Raw genomic sequence first — 19,566 nt, forward strand, 5'->3', positions numbered from 1 at the left:
ATAATATTAAATATTGATATATGAAATTATTTGCTTAACATCTTTTTTGGAATAATCTGTGAAACCAAAGAACACATACTCTCACAACAACTGGATGGTTCAGTATAAACAGCTACGTAGGATGATTCATCCTTATGGTGACGCCCTAAACTATAAAGTGTCACAACTGAAACACTCCTCAATCACATCATCATTTACTTAAGAACAGACATGAACAATTGTCTTTGCTAAACAGTGTCAACAAAAATACAATTGATATTTCTCTAAGACAGCATATGAAAACTGGTTACTGGTCTCTTAATACTGAACACTGAAGTCTGCATGATTTTCAATGCGTTACAGCTAGAAGATAGACAAGGTAAGGACTCTATTCGGTTCTGTGAGCTATATAAAAACTAGTATTGCCTTCATTTACGTTATATATATTTATATAATTTCATATGGAAAATTGTTTAAGATTTAAAAGATTTAAAAATGTATGCTATACTTCAAATGTAAAGTTTGTTAAAATGCTTTGGTTTCCAAAATCAGATGTACTGTAATAAAAGAAAATGTAAATCAAGTAATAATAAGTACAATGCAACAAACTGTAAAAGAGAACATCTCCATATTACACAGTTTTGATAAAGTACTGTAAATAAACACACTGTTGTTACATCACTCATATACATTGTAAATCTCAATAAGTTCAGAATACTCAATATTTAAGGAAACGTATCACCTCAAAACATTTAAGTAAAATAACTCATATTTTTAAAAGTTAATGGAACTTAACATTTTTGTGACAAGTGGGGCGAGGCCGGGAGCCGTGAAAGCCGAGCAGGGCAACTCTCATTTAGCCTCGCCCCACTCATCATAATGTTTTTTTCTTTTTTTTCCCCACTTAATAAAATTTAGGAGTTGGCATAATTGGCTTTAATTAAAAAAAAACAAACAAAAAAAAAACATCTTGAATTTGTTCTGTTTCAATTAAAGTATTTTGTTTTTTTTTGTCATCTGCAGAGTAGAACAGAACTGACCTAAAATCAGAGCAACAGATGTTTCTGTTTATTAGATCATATGTTGATGTGAGTACATTTTTTGTCTCTACTGAGACTTAAGTCCTGAATTAAAGAGAATTTTGACGCAGTTTTTTTGTTTGTTTGTTCCCGTACGTCGGACAGACCGACGAATAGGAATCTCGCTAGATTGCTAGAGGCCAATCTACTTCGAGTGTAACTAAAATGAGCCAATGCACATTGGCATGCAATTATTTGCTCTGCGCAGGTATATAATGAGCAGCAGGTGCATTGCATCTTTAGCTTTTCGCTTTGGAGCCGAGCGGTTTGTTTGTTCCTGTCTCTAATCTGCAAGCAGTGTTTTCTAAAAAGAGTCAGTTCTTCAAGGAAGAAGCTTTCTCTTTTTTGGTGTTTGCGTGACGGCGCTATGGTGGTGATCGAGTCTTTTGTTTGTGTGTGTGCACCTTCAGTGAGCGCTAAAAGGCTGTTCTTACAGCTGGTGACAGTGTGCGTTTTCAGGGCACTAAAAAGCTGTTATTACAGCTGGTAAGAGCTGTGCCTTCAATGAGAGTGAGTGCACACTACAGGCTGCACATTCCCTGTCAGTGTTGTCGCAATCTTTCCCCCCTGTGCTTTAGCACCAAGAGAGAGCAAGCCTCCTAAAAGAGCTTACATGGGTGTGAGTTGCGTCTTCCAAAGACGACATTCCACCCGTGTATTTCTGGATGCAGTCGTTTCCTGTCCTCACTGACGGCCACGATCACTGTTTCACATGTCTGGGCATAGCGTGCTGAAACAATGTTCGTGGGTGAAGTTTTCGCACGAGAACATGATCACGTCGACACGCCGGTCACGACTCTTCTTTCTCTGGGAAGCTTGAGTCCCCTCTGTTGTTGGCCAGCTGCCGCTTGTGTGTAAAAGCATAGCCACGGGTCTGCCTGACACTCTGGGAGATCACGGAGATCAGCGAGAGCAGACATCTCGCTCCTCTGCGTGTCATGTGCCTTCGAGCTGTCACGACAACCCAGCGCTTGCTCGGCGCTCTTGATGCGCTGTCTCCTTGCCTATTCTCCATTGTAGCACCCTCTCTGGTGCACCAGAAGAGGTCTACTTTGGTGAAATAGCTTGGGTGACTTGAGGATTGAGGGCTTCTCCATCGGGGAACCAACCCCCTAGGGCCCATCCCCCTCTAGCACATTGCAAGCTGTGCAGCTTCTGCATTAGATTGCTGGTCCTTCTCATAGGGGAACCTAGCATTTCATTCAGGGCTCCAGCTGAGGGTCACATGTCAATTGCTGCATCGGAGAGAGTGCTGTTATGCTCTGGAAATGAGGGTGACGCTGAGCTTCCCATTGTAATGGTGTGTGCTTATGCTGACTCGGATTCAGAGTTTACAACCTGGCAGTATGGAACTATATTGGTGTCAAAAATATGGAACGCCAAAAGTGCCAAAATCTGCATAAAGTTTTTTTCCTCTCTCACTACCCTCAATGGTGGGGTGGCTGTGCAGACCACACCCACCCTGCATGTGAGGCCAGGGCACTCTTAATGCACAAGGGCAGTTCTGAGCCAGAGTTGCGCTGCGCTTGTTGACTAACCGTGATCAAAGTAACGGCGCAGGCCCTCGGCCAGACGATGTCCACCTCAGTGGTCCAGAAGCGCCCCCTGGCTTACCTTGCAGAAGTGCAAGAGGTCCTCAATCTAAGAACTCTTTTTTGACGTTCCCATTTCACAAGGTGGCCTTTTCGGTGACACTGTCGGGGACTGAGCCCAGCAGTTCTCCTGTTAGTAGCAGACCAGGTAGCTTCCCCCGACAAACCATTTGAGTTCCTCGTGGGCCACCCCTCAGTCTGCTCATCGTCAAGGGTGTCGTCCCCTGCAAAAAAAGACAAAACAAAAAAAAGAAACAGCTCTACTGTGTCTGCCGCAGGGAGACGACGCCACCTGTCTCTGCTGCTGTTCAATTGTTCGGTGAAAAATCACCCCTGGAGATGGGTGGGGCTGCTCTTCCCCAGAGAAGGAAGGCCGGGCAGAGAATCCTTTGAGATTGTTCTGCTACTGGAGTTACAGTAGTATCCAAATTATCAAAAAAAAAAAAAAAAAGAGCAGTTCTTCTATCTCTGGGTCCTAATAGGGCACGGAAAGCAGTGGGAGGCCAGAAACCTCACCACGCTTATCCTCCTCTTTTTCACCAGCAGGCAGCAGCAAGCAGATCGAAAAAGGCAACCAAAGCCTCTCCTGCGCCCCCTGCCCAACCGTGGAATGAGGTAAGTGCTGCACAGCACACTTAGACACCGCTACGGGCCACCTCACAAAGAGAGCCCCCCCAGCTGCATCCCTGCCTTCCACCTCGCTGCCCCACTGTGGGTACGCCTACAGTCCCCTTGGTCCCGCTGTGATGGTCTCTGCGAGCCTGGCTAGTGCTCCCCAGTCCGTCTTTCTGGTTCATTCAGACCAACAGGCTCGGCTATGCAATTCAATTCGCCCGGTGTCCCCCCAAGTTCAGGGGCATCCACTTCAATTCAGTGGAAGCTGTCGATGCCCATGTCTTGCATGCAGAGATCGCAGTCCTACTGGCGAAAGATGTGATAGAGCCAGTCCCTCCAGCTGATATGAAGTCAGGGTTTTACAGCCCCTACTTCATTGTACCCAAGAAAAGCGGTGGGTTATGACCAATCTTGGATCTGCGAGTTTTGAATCTGAGCCTCTGCAAGCAACCATTCAAAATGCTCATGCAAAAACGCATTTTCAAGTGCATCCATCCCTAAGATTGGTTTGCAGCGATCGACCTGAAGGATGTCTACTTTCAGGTCTTGATCCTCCCTCAGCACAGGCCGTTTCTGTGCTTTGCGTTCAAGGGTCAGGCATATCAGTACCAGGTCCTGCCCTTCGGGCTGGCCCTGTCTCCCCGTGTCTTTACTAAAGTCTTAAAGGGAGCCCTCGTTCCCATGAGAGAACAGGGTGTTTGCATTCTTCAACTATCTCAATGACTGGCTCATCCTAGCTCAGTCTCAGGATCAGTTGTGCAAACACAGGGACCTGGTGCTCAGTTACCTCAGCCAGTTGGGCCTTCAGGTCAACTGGAAAAAGAGCAAACTCTCCCCTGTGCAGAGGATCTCTTTTCTCGGTATGGAGTTGGATTTGGTCGATCAGACAGCACGCCTCATAGAGGAATGTGCTCAGTCGGTGTTGAACTGTTTGAATACGTTCAAAGGCAGGACAGTGGTCCCACTGAAATTCTTTCAGAGGCTTTTGGGGCATATGGCAGCCGCAGTGGTAGTAACCCCGCTCGGTTTGCTTCATATGAGACTGCTTCAGCACTGGCTTCATGGCCGAGTCCCGAGATGGGTGTGGCAACGTGTCACGTACCAAGTGGCAATCACTCCGGAATGCTGCCAAGCCTTCAGCCCGTGGTTGGACCCCTTGTTTCTTCAGGCAGGAGTGCCCCTAGAGCAGGTGTCCCGGCATGCTGTGGTGTTCACAGATGCCTCTGCCACCGGCTGGGGTGCCACGTACAATTGGCATGCAGTGTCAGGGGTGTGGACGGGACCCCAACTGCATTGGCACGTCAACTGCCTCGAGTTGCTAGCAGTACGCCTTGCTCTGAGCCGCCTGAAGAGGCCATTACGGGGCAAGCATGTGCTGGTCCGTACGGACAACACTGCGACCGTTGCGTACATCAACCGTCAAGGTGGTCTACGCTGCCGTCGCATGTTGCAACTCGCCCACCATCTCCTCCTGTGGAGTCAGAAGCATCTGAGGTTGTTTCACACCATTCATGTCCTCAGTGTGCTCAAAGCGCTCCTTTCCTAGTGAAAGGGTATGCTTTCCCAGTGTTATCCAATAGTCTCACTGAATGGGTTGTGTGCAACAGCAGTGATTGGCATTCTCTGTGTTAGCCCTGTCCCACCGTCCTTTAGGCAAGGGGGTGCAGGAGGCTTGCACAGAGTGCTGGAAGGGGGCAGCGCCCATGGCGCTTTGGTAGGGATTCCTATTTGTCGGTCTGTCTGACGTACGTCAAACGTGACCGACTGAATGGGAACATCTTGGTTACAAAGGTAATCCTCGTTCCCTGAAGGAGGGAACGGAGACATACGTCCCGTCGCCACGGACACTGTACCCCGCTGCATGGCCAGCTCACCTGCTCGGCTCCTCAGCGAAAACCTAAAGATGCAATGCACCTGCTGCTCATTATATACCCGCGCAGAGCAGCTGCTGCAAATAATTGCATGCAAATGTGCATTGGCTCATTTTAGTTACACTCAAAGTAGATTGGCCTCTCTAGCGAGAATCCTATTCGTCGGTCTGTTTGACGTACATCTCTGTTCCCTCCTTCAGGGAACGAGGGTTATCTTTGTAACCAAGACATTTTTTAAGCCAGTAAGAATTGAAGATCCTTGAAGACATAATAAGAATTATAATGTATATATATATTTTTATTTTATTTAAGTCAGGAAGAAGTCAAGATCCTTGAAGACACTGAAGAAATAATAACACCAGATTGAGTCAAGAGTGCTTTATTCCTGAACTTTTTTCTTAAGTGACACATCACAATGAGATTTTTCTGTGTTCAAAATCAACCTCCTGAATCTAATGGAAATGGTAAAACCACTTGTGAGAGTGGGGGAAGAAACCCACCTGATGTCACTTTATGTGACATATTTAGGGACTTGCTATCATTTTTTAGTGGACTTGAGTGCTTACATGACGCAAAAAAAAATATTGAAAAGAAATATGACATTAAAAAGGAGCATGGTGATTGCTGGTCAGCTGATGATATCAAACGAGCTTGGGGAAAAACACAAAGAATGGATATAAATTCAAGCAGAAGAAAACACTGGGCTCATGTGATAATCTTGCAGATGGTAAAAAGAGTGGATTATAATGAGTGTAAACAAAATGCAGTGCATGAACATGATGATACAACTTGTGAAACAACACCAAGAATGAAAGAAAACTCAGAAGATACATCATCTCAAAGCAATGATGAACTGCAGATATGGAGAATAGGTTTGTGTGCATCTAAATACAAACTAACAGAGGAATCTGTATCAGCATCAGAAAGTCATCTTTCAACTTCTAGCACAGATGTAGCTCCTTTACCTACTGAAGTAAATTCAAACAACAGTGAAACCAAGAATGCTGCACAGGTGAATGAGAAAGAGGATACTTTAGATAACAATTATGAGCAGCGAAAAAGCATTGATAACCATGAGAAGTTGCATTTGACAGATATGCCTGACCGAAAGAAAGCTGAAAGAGAGAATGTAAGATGGCAAAATGGTATTCAGTCAACTGTTGATATAAATCAAGCTTGTGAAAAAGCAGAGAGCATGAAAGGAAACTCAGAAGACAGATCATCTCTAAGCAGTGATGAATTGGAGACAGTGGGAGCTGCTGGGGGAGATAAGCAGAGTTCTGGAGCAAATCAAAAATCATCTAAAAGTGGTCTTAATAAAATAGATAGTGTCAGTCAGGGCCAGACTGGGACACAATTTTTGGCCAGGAGTCAGAAGAAATGTCCTGGTGCTCCCAATGACCAGTCCAGTCCTATTGTCCATACAGCATTAGAATGTGAAGCAGCAGTAGATGAAACCATTTACATACGTATCCCACTCTCAGAAATTTTTCACAACAGAGGAGGAGTACAAGAAGATCAAAATATCAGATCTAAATATAAATTAAAAGATGGACTTCCTTCAGACACTAATTTAAGGAGGAAAAAATCTTACGTCATGGCATTCAACAGTGAAACCAGAAATGCTAACTGGGTGTATGAGATACTGAACAGGAGTACTACAGCTGATAATTATGTAAAGCCAAAAACATTTGGACATGACTATCACAGAGGTCATCTTGCTGCGGCTGCCAATCACCGGTGGTGTGAGGAAGCCGTTAATGACACTTATTTGAACAGCAACTTAGTACCACAGCATAAACACTTAAACAATCGTATTTGGAAAAAACTGGAGTATTATTGTCGAAATAAAGTAAATCAAGATGTCCTTAATGTCCATGTGTACACTGGACCACTTTACCTAAGTGCTATGTATTATCCAAAGTTGAGAGAGAAGACAGTGCCAAGTCACTTATTTAAGGTGGTCATTGTGGAGAACGAGGATGGGACAGTAAAAGAACCAGAATGCTATATGATTCCCAATGAGGTACCACTAAGTAAAGACTTACAGACCTACAGAACGAACATTGAATATATTGAGAGTGTCTCTGGGCTGATCTTAACAGAACGCAGACCCGATGTGGGACAGGGAGACAGAATAATGACAGGGACATTTCAGGGAGAGGATGTGAATGTTAACATACATGTCAGAATAAGCTCATAACTTAATACTAATAAGCTGATTACTCACTGTAAATAAATCCTAATTTTACAGAAAATAACGTCATTTTTTACAGTAGTTTTCTGTTATTGTAAATTATTAAACTCTGTAAAATTACAAACAATATCTGTAAATTAATCATTTGACTGTTATTTTAAGGATTATATCATTAATGACAAATTACAGTAATTCTCATTTTTTATATGGTAAAGGTACTGTATTATTTATATAGTATTTTTTCCTGTTTTCTTTAATTACATACAAATTCATGTAAAATTATATGAATGATCATAATCTGTAATTAAACATGTAGCTTATTATATTAAAGGTTGATATCCATACTAACAATTTCTTCTTTGTAATTTTAAAATAAATCTTATTGGTTTTGTATTTAGTTGTATTTTTAAATTCAAACTCTGTAATTCTGGATACAAATATAGCAAACTATGTGTTCTAAATTCCCTTTATGAGTATACGGGAAGGACTTTTATCATGAAACATCTTATAGTGTATTCCGCTGGGTAGCGTTAGTTAGTTTATGTAACTTAATGTTATTAGACATACACTGATGTATATTTCTATTGTTTATTTCAGAAAGACCACATTCAATACCATGTGCACATAATAGAAAATCTGTACAGCTGAATGATGCCAAGTATGTAAACAAATATAAAGAGTTGAACAGTTCCATGTCTCCTGTCACGCTTCTTACCGGAGCCCCGTAGTGGATGAGCATTCACCTACCTATATTCAGTATAGATCTTTATACTATGCAAACTAAATGCCATTACAAGCTATTTATAAAGCCTTCATTGGCTGTTGTCTTATTTTTGTCTTATAGCCCCTTTATACTTGTTTCTGTCCTAACAATGTACTAATTAGCTAAAAATAAAACAAATAGCTTGTATTGTGCCAATTACACACTTTATAAGTTCCCAGTACACTGTGTGAATGTGTAGCTTATAAGTATGAAATAAATATAGAATGGGCATTTCAACACAGACATTTACATTTGTCTTTCTAGCAGTTGTTCTATACTAACAAATGATTTATAACTGAAATATTCCCTTTATTAATAGGTAACACACACATTTATCACTAATAAATGCAATATTACTTCAGATTATGTTCCTTATTCTAAAGTAAACATTTGCTGTTTTCCAATAAGAAAAGAGACATGAAATATTGCAGTGAACAACTCACTGTTTATTGTTTTATGGCTCAAGAGAACAAACTACAGATGAGACACATCTTGAATAATCACAATCAACACACTATATAAAAACATATGAATGAATAATAATAAAAAAAAAAAAAATTTTTTTTTTAATTGTAACAATCTTAAATTGAAGTTTAAAGTTAAAGGGCCCTTTCAGGTCCTTTTCAACACTGCTCAAAAAGTTACTAGCCAACAAACCAATTTAACATGTAGATTATTAATATTTGTAGACTATAACAAAAAGAAAACATTAAAAAAAAAAAAAACTAAAGTAATTATTAACATCCAACTATATTTTTTCTTTAATCTAAAACAATTATCAGGGTTTCTACAGGTTTCATCAAATCTAATTTAATGCTTTTTAATGCCAATTTTTTAATGCCATATATATATATATATATATATATATATATATATATATATATATGCGCCGCTGTCGATAGATGACGACATACGGCAATTAGAAAATTAATCGTGATTGTTGTATTCGAATTCTGCCAAGTGTCAGCCCTTTACATTTGTTTGCTTCTCTGGTGCTACCCTTTTGCTCACATAATATATTTTAATACAGCCAAATTCCCAATAAAATTGTTTCATCTATATATTTTTTCTGTTTTTGTTGTCATTCAATATGAAATGGTGACTGAAACGCGGCCCATTAAGACTACATACAGGGCTCGACATTAAGCCTTGTCATGTGGACACACGTAAATCGGTCATTCACTTGTACGAGTAAAACAGTTGCTTGTCCGGAAAAAAAAAAAAAAAAAAAAAAAAAAATATATATATATATATATATAAATATAAATTTGTTCTGAAGCAATATCCTTTCAGAATATTGCAGCTTTGACATATGTGAATCTGCATATTTTTGATTGATTACAACTGCATTAAATAATGTTATGGGATTGTTTTAAATATTGTTTGAAAATACAAATATGAAATGTTGGGGGGGGAAATGATACGTTTAAAAATGAAACTAAACCACCAGTAGGTGGTGGCAAGTAATCGTCTTAATGAGTGGGTCATTGATTGATTCATTCCAACGATTCATTCAAATGGCTGATTCATTCAAGAATGAGGCAGTTGGTTATGAATGGGTCATTGAATCTTTGACTCAACCGATTCATTCAAAACGCTGAATCATTCAGTAATGAAAACATCTTTGTTTGAAACTATTTTCGCTGATAAAATAGAACAAAAACAGTCAATGTTCCTTCTAAAATGTAAGGGGTTTGATATTAACTACTTAATTATATAATTAATTAACTACTCAGTTAATTGAACTGTTGTATGAAATCAGTGTCACGTTTTAATCGTGATGGTAGCCTATTTAGGAAAACAGCATTCTTGGTCATGTGGTTTTGCTTACCAGTATGAAGTTATAAAAACTCCACATTTTGAATTTTTACCGCAGTGTGTTTAACAGTTTCTTTGTGTGTGTTTTGCTCATGTTTCCATTTCTCCTTGAGATGGTGCGCGAGCCTCAACAGCGCAACCTTGTTATCGTCAGTACATTATAAAGCCCATTAGGCTATTATCCACTATCGCTCCCCACTAACACTAAATGTAATAAAATAAGACATACTCGCGTTTTGGTGATTCCCAAGTTGCTGTTTATTTATTTATTTATTTTTGGTATTTATGTTTTAATCAGGTCCCTGTCTGGTCGGGAAAGTAAAGTTCGAGCCCTGACATTTTAAACCAGAACTAAAATCCTGATTAATAATCAAGACGTTGTCTGACAAAATCACCATAAGACAAACATTTGCATTGATTTTGGCTATATGTACACGTAAAATGATCACTCAGGTTAGAATTGGTGCATATCACACCAATGTACATATTTTGCGACAGCAAATCAAAGTTATTAATAATTTAGGCTTTATTCAAAATAAACTGGTAGTATTATTTTTCTTCAAAACTATCTAAAAGTGAGCAATAGATGCCCTCGAGCTTTGAGATCTTCAATGGATCTTTTAATTTCAGGATTAACACTACTGGCACATCTTTTTGCAAAAGCAAGCAATGTTTCCATAGCTGAATCGAACAGGGTGCTGTAGGTCTTGGGGTCTGCAATCTGAAGCTCTGCTATTAGTGCTGTTGCTGCAATGGTGCCTCTGTCAACATTGTGCCGATGGAATGCCTCTGACATGGTGCGAACTTTCCTGAAGGTTTTGAGGACTTGATGGTAGCGGCTGATGACCTCCTGTGGACCTTTAACTTTGCAAAAATAATAAAGAAATACATATTTTCAAAACATAATTAAATTAAATATATAAAGAAAAACAGTAAACAGAAACACAAAAAATCTTGTATTTCTTACATATTGTGACGGTAACTGATAATGCAGTTCTTTAGGACTAGTTTTATTTATTTGGAATTAATTAAAAAATGTGGATGCAAAAACACACCCTTGTTTTATATGTAATATAATTTTAAATTTTTTGTTTTAAAATCATATATTTCAGAGATAATTTTAGTCAAAAGAATACTTCAAAAATAGATAAATGATTTATTCACTCTTATGCTGTTTAACTTGTATATTTCATTTCTTCAGCAAAATCCAAACCATGATATTTTGATGGAGATGTGATGTTATTATTTCTATACAACACAAGTCAATGAGTACTAAAACTTTCAAACTCCTAAAAGAATATAAAGGCAGTAGAAAAACATTTTGTTCAATACGTCTTTAGTAATTTAATCCATATGTGGTATCTGGTGTAGGTTGCAGTCTCCTAGCTGGATCATTAATTTAAACTCACAACTGCCTCATACTTAATCCATGCATTGTGCCAAGAACACTGTAAAATTTATATTGTTTGCAAAAACACTGGCAATGTCAAGAAGGAAAGTGTTTCTCAACCAACTCCAATCACATTTCTTCAGAAGAAATGACTTGAACCACATACTCTAACCTTTATGATGCTTTTATGTAGTTTATTCATGTGTATTTTGAGGATATACATCTCCATCAAAATATTTGTTCTTTGTTCCACAGAAGTAATAATGTCATACAATTTTAAGATGGCCAAAGCGTGAGTAAGTGACGAGAAAATTGTCATTCATTTAACAAAAACAAATTAAATAGAAATATTTCACACGCTTACAATGGTATATAAAAAAAAAACAAAAAAACTAATAATTGAAAAAGAAACCATGAAAAAGTAAAATATGAATGCAGTGAATGTATGTCAATCAACCATTTACTGCTAATAATGGCAGGTCATCCATTTAACAGCTCTGGACCAGATCATGACTAAGTTGATTTTTCACTGAACTTAAAACAACATTGTTGAAAGCAAATTCAGGTGTATGGGGGAACAACAGCAATATACCTTTATATCAGTGAATCTCAACCTTTTTTGAGTAATGGACCCCTGTCATATTTGAAACCATCCTCAAGGACCCCAGAATAAAATTGGCTCATTGGTATCATTAATGTCTTTGTGATGACCAAATGCAATGAAGAATAAATTTACTACTACGTTAGTTGACTTGTCCTATTTAGTCATATCATCAGTTATATTATACATATATTATATTTTATGGGAACATGTCAAACGTCAAAATTCATATTTAGATATTTTATAAGGACCCCCTGGCATTATGTCAAGGACCACCTGGTTGAGAAACACTGCTTTATATGATATAATGTAAGCATTAGAAACAATGTAGAAAAGTCACTGACCTCTAATGTGATGTCGAAGGGAATGTGTAAACTAATAAATATTAGCAACATAGGGAATTTTAACAAAGCTGTGACCGACCTGAGAGGCTATATTACATTATGTAAGCAAACATGATTATTGATTGCCTGACAATGTTATTCCAGATCTGCACTATACAAGGCCTACAGCGGTGAGCTGCCAGACCAATCAACCCTGAACCCTAAAGCTGCCTATGCTGATTTCAATCCAGACTCCCTTCCCCTTATCTGCACAATGAATGTCTCACCTGACAAGCCACTTGTGGACTCCATCTACCATCCAAGCCGGTAGTATCCTATCGTATCAGCATCCACCACCTACACCCGATGGGGTTATCACCCATAAGGACGCACCCCCATTTCCAAAAGTGCCACTAGAGGGCTACCAGTTAAAGCCAACAGATTGTACACATGTGCCAACAAACCAGGAACAGCTGCATCTCAATTCACTGTCTGTGACTTTGTCACAGTCACACCTCATAGAAGAAGCAACAAGAATCCAAAGTGCAGTACCTGAATGGCATTCACTGAGGAAGGAGAGGGTGACTGCTTCAAATTTCAGGGAAGTTAGCCACGTTAGAGGTCCAAATGCTGCAGAAAACCTAGCTGAGAGGATCATCCGAGGGATGCGACAAACAGCACACATGAAGAGGGGACTGGATATGGAGGCAGGTGCCTTAAACGACTATGCAACTCTGAAAAACCTAAACTTGAGGAAATGTGGACTGGTGATTCATCCAGATGCACCTTGGCTGGGTGCGTCACCTGATGGGCTGGTATATGACCCGCTTGAGAGACCATCATTTGGCTTGGTTGAACTAAAATGCCCAAATGCACCAAGCTACATTGACTGCAGGTACCTCAAAGCTGACCACGGCATATATAAATTGAAGGAAAGCCATCCATATTATTCGCAAGTGCAGGGGCAGTTGCTTATCACGGGTATGGAATGGTGTGACTTTGTTGTCTGTGCCCATGATGATATGTTTGTGCAGCGCATTTACAGAGACACTTTTGTGTTCAGTTCCCTGAAACAGGGGTGTGATTTGTTTTTCTTCTATACATACCTGCCAAAATACCTCTCTATGCACAAGTAAAAGAGGAGGCACAGTGCTGAGGAAATGAAGACATGAATTATACATGATTTTACAAATGTGGTGTTTTATTTTGTCAGATCTGTTTAAAGTATTTGTTTCAAAGTTCTATAGTTGTTGACAATTTCATTTCAAATTATGTACAGTATTTACAGTGAAATGGCATCTGATGCACAGAAGCCAATGGCACATGCTGCTGGGCATGTGCCACCATCGTGTAACACTGACACTGAGTCACAGAACATGTTGCAGTATGTCATGACGCTTCCAGTAGCGACTGACAGATGACTTGAGCAGCTATACTAAATTAGGCTATTTATTTAGGATTTAAGTCACTATTATGACAGTATAGATGCTCAAGTCATCTGCCTCCAAAAGGCCATCAAGTGGGCGTGAGTCGCAAACCTGTGGGACATATTTCCTTTGATATGTTAAATGTCCAAAGAACAGGGGTCCTTAATTCTGGACCTCGAGATCCACTTTTCTGCAGTTTTGCTCAACCCCAATCAAACACACCAGAACAAGCTAATCAAGACCTTCATGACTACTACAACGTTACAGGTAGGTGTGTTTAATCCAGGTTAAAGCTAAACTTTGCAGGAAAGTGTATCTTGAGGTTGATGACTTTAATTGACTTAGTTGACTTTAATTTCTAGCTATTCTTAACAGCCTGGGTAATTTTATATTAACCTGATAAACACTTAACACATTGTCTGCTTACCTTGTGTAAAACCAAATGTCATCATCGGAGGCCGCAAACCGCTCCAAACAGAACTTGCTGTTGAGGGTTATCTCCTCTATTTGTTTTCGGAGCTTTGTTATTTCCACATGTAGATCTTCAGTGTGCTCCAGGGACAAATCCAAGGCAGCAGGCTCAGCAGTGGAGCAGTAGTCATGGTCGTAAGATTCCGCATCCATAGAGGGGGCATCACCAGTGTGCAATGTGTCTGTGTTTAATCGCGTTATCCTTTCCCAAACTCCGGTCCGTGGGGCTGGAAGAGTGAAGTTATTCCACTGAAAAAGCACCGGGACAGCGCCATTCTTCAGACGTCTGCGTCCTGCTGGAGTTTGAGGCTCAATGAGGTCTGCACTTTGGAAATGTCGGCTGCACACTCTTGTCTGGCTTGTAACTGTAAAACTGTCGCGTTGTATGTTAACTATCCACCTCTTCTGTGTTTCCTTATCTTTGGGAAATGTGTGAAAACTGAGAAACCTGTTAAATGTAGCAGATGCAGTACACTGCGGCACACAGCAGTGGTAGCTAGAAGTGCTGTCCTCCCGTCTTTGAAAAGATACTTTTATACGTTTAGATGTCATTATGATATAAAATAATATATATAAAATAAACAAATGTATATATCTATATAAAATGAAGCATCAACAAAATAAGCTCTAGCTGTTTTGGTGACTAGCGTTCCTTTAATGGCATAGCACTCTACGATCGGCGGAAGTATTCGAGCATTCTAAGATTTCACCGGAAGTACGTCACGCGCCGCCGTGCATAGAGCCCATTGAGAATGACTGACAGCCGCAGCGGAGGGAGGCATTTACGTCAACTTTAATTTAACGACTTAAATATTTATCTGTACCTCAAATTAAACTATGGAATGGCTTCAGAACACTTGGAATATAGTGCACAGAAACTTTCTGATGCTTTTTAATGTTTTTGTGCCTTTTGTGGAGCCTAACAATAACACAGACTATGTATTACAGCCATATACTGATACGCACAGTATCGAATTTGGATCGGTCCCGTCCGGCCGATACCCGATCTGGCAAAAATGGCAGTATCGGAGCCGATACCCGATCTGAATATCGGATCGGTGCATCCCTAATTGTATGTCATAGTCATAACAGTTTTCAGATGAGTTATTTTAAAAAAATGCTTTTGTGTGTGTATTAAAGTTTTAAGTGGTTTAAAGTGTTTTATATTTTTATACATGTCTATAAATTAAAGCCGTTTTATGAAAAACAACTTTTTAATTAAATCAATTATGTGGATACATTTCTTGTGAAGTAAAAATGTATGTTAAAAATGAACTTTACTGTCAGGAAGTGGAAAAAGGGCAGACTCTGACTTTATTTATTTATTTTTTACTTAATTTATTTATTAATTAATTTATTTATCCATGTAGATGATTTATTTATTGAAAGTGAAAGATTTTATGTTTAAAGTGTTGGTCTCAGCATTGAAGGAAGGTAGACAGAGGGTCTTGTGTCCTCTGTTGAAGCTGTATTCTATACTATAACATATGGTAACAATTCAACATCCGTGCCGCGAGAAAAAGTGGTGGGGACAAAATCGACCCTGGCAAAAAGTGGTGGGGACATGATCCCACCCGTCCCACCCGCAAATTACGCCTATGGTGCCCCCAGTTTTCTTAAACGTACTTGAATTATTTAAACCATTAATAGATAATTAATTGGCGGAGCATTGCACTGCCTGTGCACAGCTAATCATAAGGTGTGTGCTCGACTTGATCAGTTTCTGACTTAAGCAGTGTGTGCCATCAAAGTACTGTGAAAGCGTTTCACGAACAGTCGCAGTTTCTCTAGGGCTGCACGAGCTCTGACGACGACCACAGTTAATCCGTGCGTTTCATGTTTATTCTGACACGTTCAGTTCCACTAATGCTCACAAAACCTGCTTTTACTAAAAACTCTATTCATTTAACATTAATGCCATAGCATATTGTCAAGCCATTTAATAAAACTGATACATGAAAGTGGGCAAAAGAGGCACATTATTATCACTTTTCCAACATTATTCTTAAAGTAATGTAAATTATGTTTTCAACAATAGCTGTAGCTCGATGAGCGTGAGACTCCTGGCCTGCGGTTGTGTCCCAGACGGAATTAAATAATTTGTGAATCTTTGTAAATATTCGTGGCTTAAACAGCGGGAAAATTTACTGTGATGCAGTTCTGTGGATGTTTTGCCCAGGCAGGGTTATTATAGTTAATTAAATAGCGCACATTTATGCCAAGCAATTGCTAATTGAGTTGATGAATTATGATTGTCTACTTTATGGTCTTTAATAAAATACGTTTTAGACCAGTGGTCTCAAACTCAATTCCTGGAGGGCCACAGCTCTGCAGAGTTTAGCTCCAATCAGCTCCAGCTCTCACCTGTTTGGAAGTTTCTAGTAATCATGAAGACCTTGATTAGCTGGATCAGGTGTGTTTGATTAGGGTTAGAGCAAAACTCTGCAGAGCTGTGGCCCTCCAGGAATTAAGTTTGAGACCACTGTTTTAGACGGTTGTAAAAATGCACATGTACTGAGCTGTGTGACTATACAATCATGTTAACAGAATGGTTCTTGAGAGGTTGTTGTTGATTGTACTATGTAACTGTTTGCAGCTGGTCCAAACAATTCTGCAGGCTAAAACTGGTGGGGATGCAATCTTCAGAGAGTACCAAAAAAACCAAAAGCTCGACTGACAGAACCAGGAGGAAGATGATCAGGATTCTTACTGCAGATATGAGATACCTCTCAGTGACACACCTAAGAACTGTTTATTTTGTTTTATTTTGTTATTTTGTACTGTTTATTGATCCAAGACTCAGTGATTCTCTGAAAGTCTTTAATGTCAATGAACTAATTTATTACAAACCTTTTGATTTACAGATGTCATATGGGCCTGCTAATTTCTTTTGGTTTGTTGTACCTTACTGCAATCTTGTTCAAATCGGTTCTTAAATCTGTTTATTCATGTCTAGATAAATTTGATGAATTTGTGTTTTAAGTTTTAAATTTATGTGCAACACCTCATTAATGTGATTAATTTACCTTTTGCCATTAATTGACCTTTTTAAAGAAGCCACATTTTGCCATGTTAAATAAATACTTGAATTTTTACATCTATCGAAAGAGTCTTGATTTGTTTGATCATGTATAATACCACTCTAAAACAGTGTTAAAAAAAAAAAAAAAAAAAAAAAAACTGAAAAGAACACTTTGTTATTAACACTTTCAGTGTAATCCAAATTAATTAAAACAACACTAAAGGTGTCAAAACAACCATAGTGTAAAACTTTACACTCATGGTGTAATTTTGTTGCACTATATAGTGCTTTTTTTAACACTGTAAATTCAACACTACAAACAGTGTACTTTTTACACTAAATAGAATGGGACCATATATGATCCGAAGTAGTGTTAAAATTAACACTTTAAGTGTTAATTTGACACTGCCTTTTTTACAGTGTAATTAGTGAATGCAAAAAAGCTCCTGTTTGAGTATTTGTCACATATTTAGATCATATGAGTTCAGCAATATCACACAAGTTATGATTGCTGTTTTTGTCCCATAGCCTAACAAGAGCAAATGCAATACAGATTTTGAAGGGTCATGAACTGCGTTGTTTTATAATGTTTCCAAAGGTGCACTTATAATGTTAGTATGCTTTTTACATCCAAAATTGTCATAATTTATAAATAAAAGGCATTTTTCCTACCCACACAGGCAGGCAGGGCGGGCAAAAATAACATGCTCAGGACTCCTGCAGGGGAACCACAAAAGAGGAGACTAGACACAACAAACTGAGGAGAGAGAACATGGGGAGAAACAGGAAAAGAATTGAGGAGAACAGCAGCTGGGACAAACTAACTTCTAATACAAGAGGGAGTGGTCAAGATAAACATGAGTGCACACGACAGATAGACACATACAAATCAATACAGTTCAATGATATCTTCAAGTGTCTATAGAAATACAGTAAAACTATTTCAAATCTTCTTTAATGGTTTAGTGCAAAACTACTTAAATTTATTCAACTGAATGAAAAAGTTTATAAGGCTCCCACGTGTCCTTCCACTTTACTCCACTGGAAAACAAAATAAATTATTTTCACACTAAGAGACATTATAAAAACAAGATGCAAGTAAAACTGCATTTAAGTATACTTGTGTAAAACAGTTTTATTTACAGCTTAACTAGAAAACTTCGCACACAAAGCTTTTTTCAATATAAATCAATATCAATATAAAAAGTACATACCAGCCAGAACACGGCTGCCAGCGCACTTTTGTCTCTTTTCCCCCTGACATTAAGCGAATGACATTAACTTTTTTTCTAGAAATTTAAATGTCTCAAGCTGTCTCAAAGAAATTCTAATTCAAGCTGAATAAAATAAATACATAGATGTAGAATGATGGAAATAAATCTGACATTCACATGCACTGTAAAAAAAAATGTTCAGAGAACTCAAAATTATTGTAGACACCAATTACCTCAAAAAATTTAAGTAAAGCAAATTAAATCTTTTAAGTAAAGAATAATTATAAATAACAATTAAGTCAAACTGATTTTTTTATTTTTTTTATTTAAGTCCACTGTACTTAAAACTATTGTTTACCATACGTAATGTTTCTTATTTTTTTAATTATTTTGATGCAGTGGTTATAAAACCCAATGAATTCAGAATACTCAAAACATTTAAGTAAAAGATTATTTTAGTAGACCCTAAAAAATATTATTTTATACAATACAAATTTGGTAATTACAATTTAATTTAAATAACAACTAATCTTTATGGTTAAGTGTTAGTTAGCACCAGAATGCACTAATGTAACCATCAAAGAGACTATCACTATTTACTTGAATGAACTGTTAATCAGCATGCAGTATATATAGCCTTGAAGTTTCACAGCCCATCTTGACCTAATCACAGACATACTCTTCACCATGAAGATCAATTATTTAACAGACTTTAACTGCAGTGTACCCAGTTTTTATAAGTTAATAGTACTGTTCAGGTTTACAGTGTGTGTCACATTTTTTATTGTGTGTTAATAGTTAAAAAGACCAAGACAATCTTACAATGTATTTTAAGTATTCAAATGCAGTTTAATGGTACATTGCAAAAACTAAACACTGTTGAATGAACAGTTCAGTGTACATATGGCCCCGAACTATAGATGATGACTGACCCATCCACTGGAGTAAGGATCAAAGTAACAACATCCTCTCCACCAGTGCTGCCACTGGGATCATCCCCCTTATGAAAGACTGTGGCATCTACTCCATCGCTGGCACCACGATCTTCCCCGCTGGACGACATGCTGTGGTTACTCTCAACTCCACTGTCCAGGGCAGAATATTTCACTGGAAAATAAGCAGCTGGAGTGTCTATTTCTACAGTAAAACAAGCCTGATATTGACATGACCTGAAAGGCTGCTCTGTAAGAAAGGAGCCATTGCT

The 19,566-nt window shown here is 38.6% G+C and overlaps 1 protein-coding gene across 4 annotated transcripts; it reads left to right on the plus strand.

Moving 5' to 3' along the window:
* The first annotated feature begins 205 nt into the window (after positions 1-205).
* LOC127508786 (uncharacterized) lies at positions 206-17,283 on the plus strand. Of its 4 annotated transcripts, none has more exons than XR_007928934.1 (3): positions 206-358; positions 12,394-14,444; positions 16,723-17,283. XR_007928934.1 is itself a non-coding variant. In XM_051887157.1 (3 exons), the coding sequence occupies exon 3, from the start codon at positions 5,552-5,554 to the stop codon at positions 7,337-7,339; it is 1,788 nt and encodes a 595-aa protein (XP_051743117.1). In that variant the 5' UTR covers positions 206-358; positions 1,003-1,067; positions 5,449-5,551; the 3' UTR covers positions 7,340-8,022. The 4 variants fall into 4 exon arrangements, 2 of the variants coding, with proteins under 2 accessions (XP_051743117.1, XP_051743118.1); XM_051887157.1 differs by lacking the exons at positions 12,394-14,444; positions 16,723-17,283 and adding exons at positions 1,003-1,067; positions 5,449-8,022; XR_007928935.1 differs by lacking the exon at positions 16,723-17,283 and having other exon boundaries at positions 12,394-16,435.
* The last annotated feature ends 2,283 nt before the right edge of the window (positions 17,284-19,566 follow it).

This window comes from Ctenopharyngodon idella, chromosome 3, assembly GCF_019924925.1.
Source record: "Ctenopharyngodon idella isolate HZGC_01 chromosome 3, HZGC01, whole genome shotgun sequence".
In the NCBI taxonomy this organism is placed as follows: Eukaryota; Metazoa; Chordata; class Actinopteri; order Cypriniformes; family Xenocyprididae; genus Ctenopharyngodon; species Ctenopharyngodon idella.

What these genes read in the sequence shown, in the direction of transcription:
- LOC127508786 (XM_051887157.1), top strand. Translation starts at nt 5,552, where the DNA reads ATGAGATTTTTCTGTGTTCAAAATCAACCTCCTGAATCTAATGGAAAT.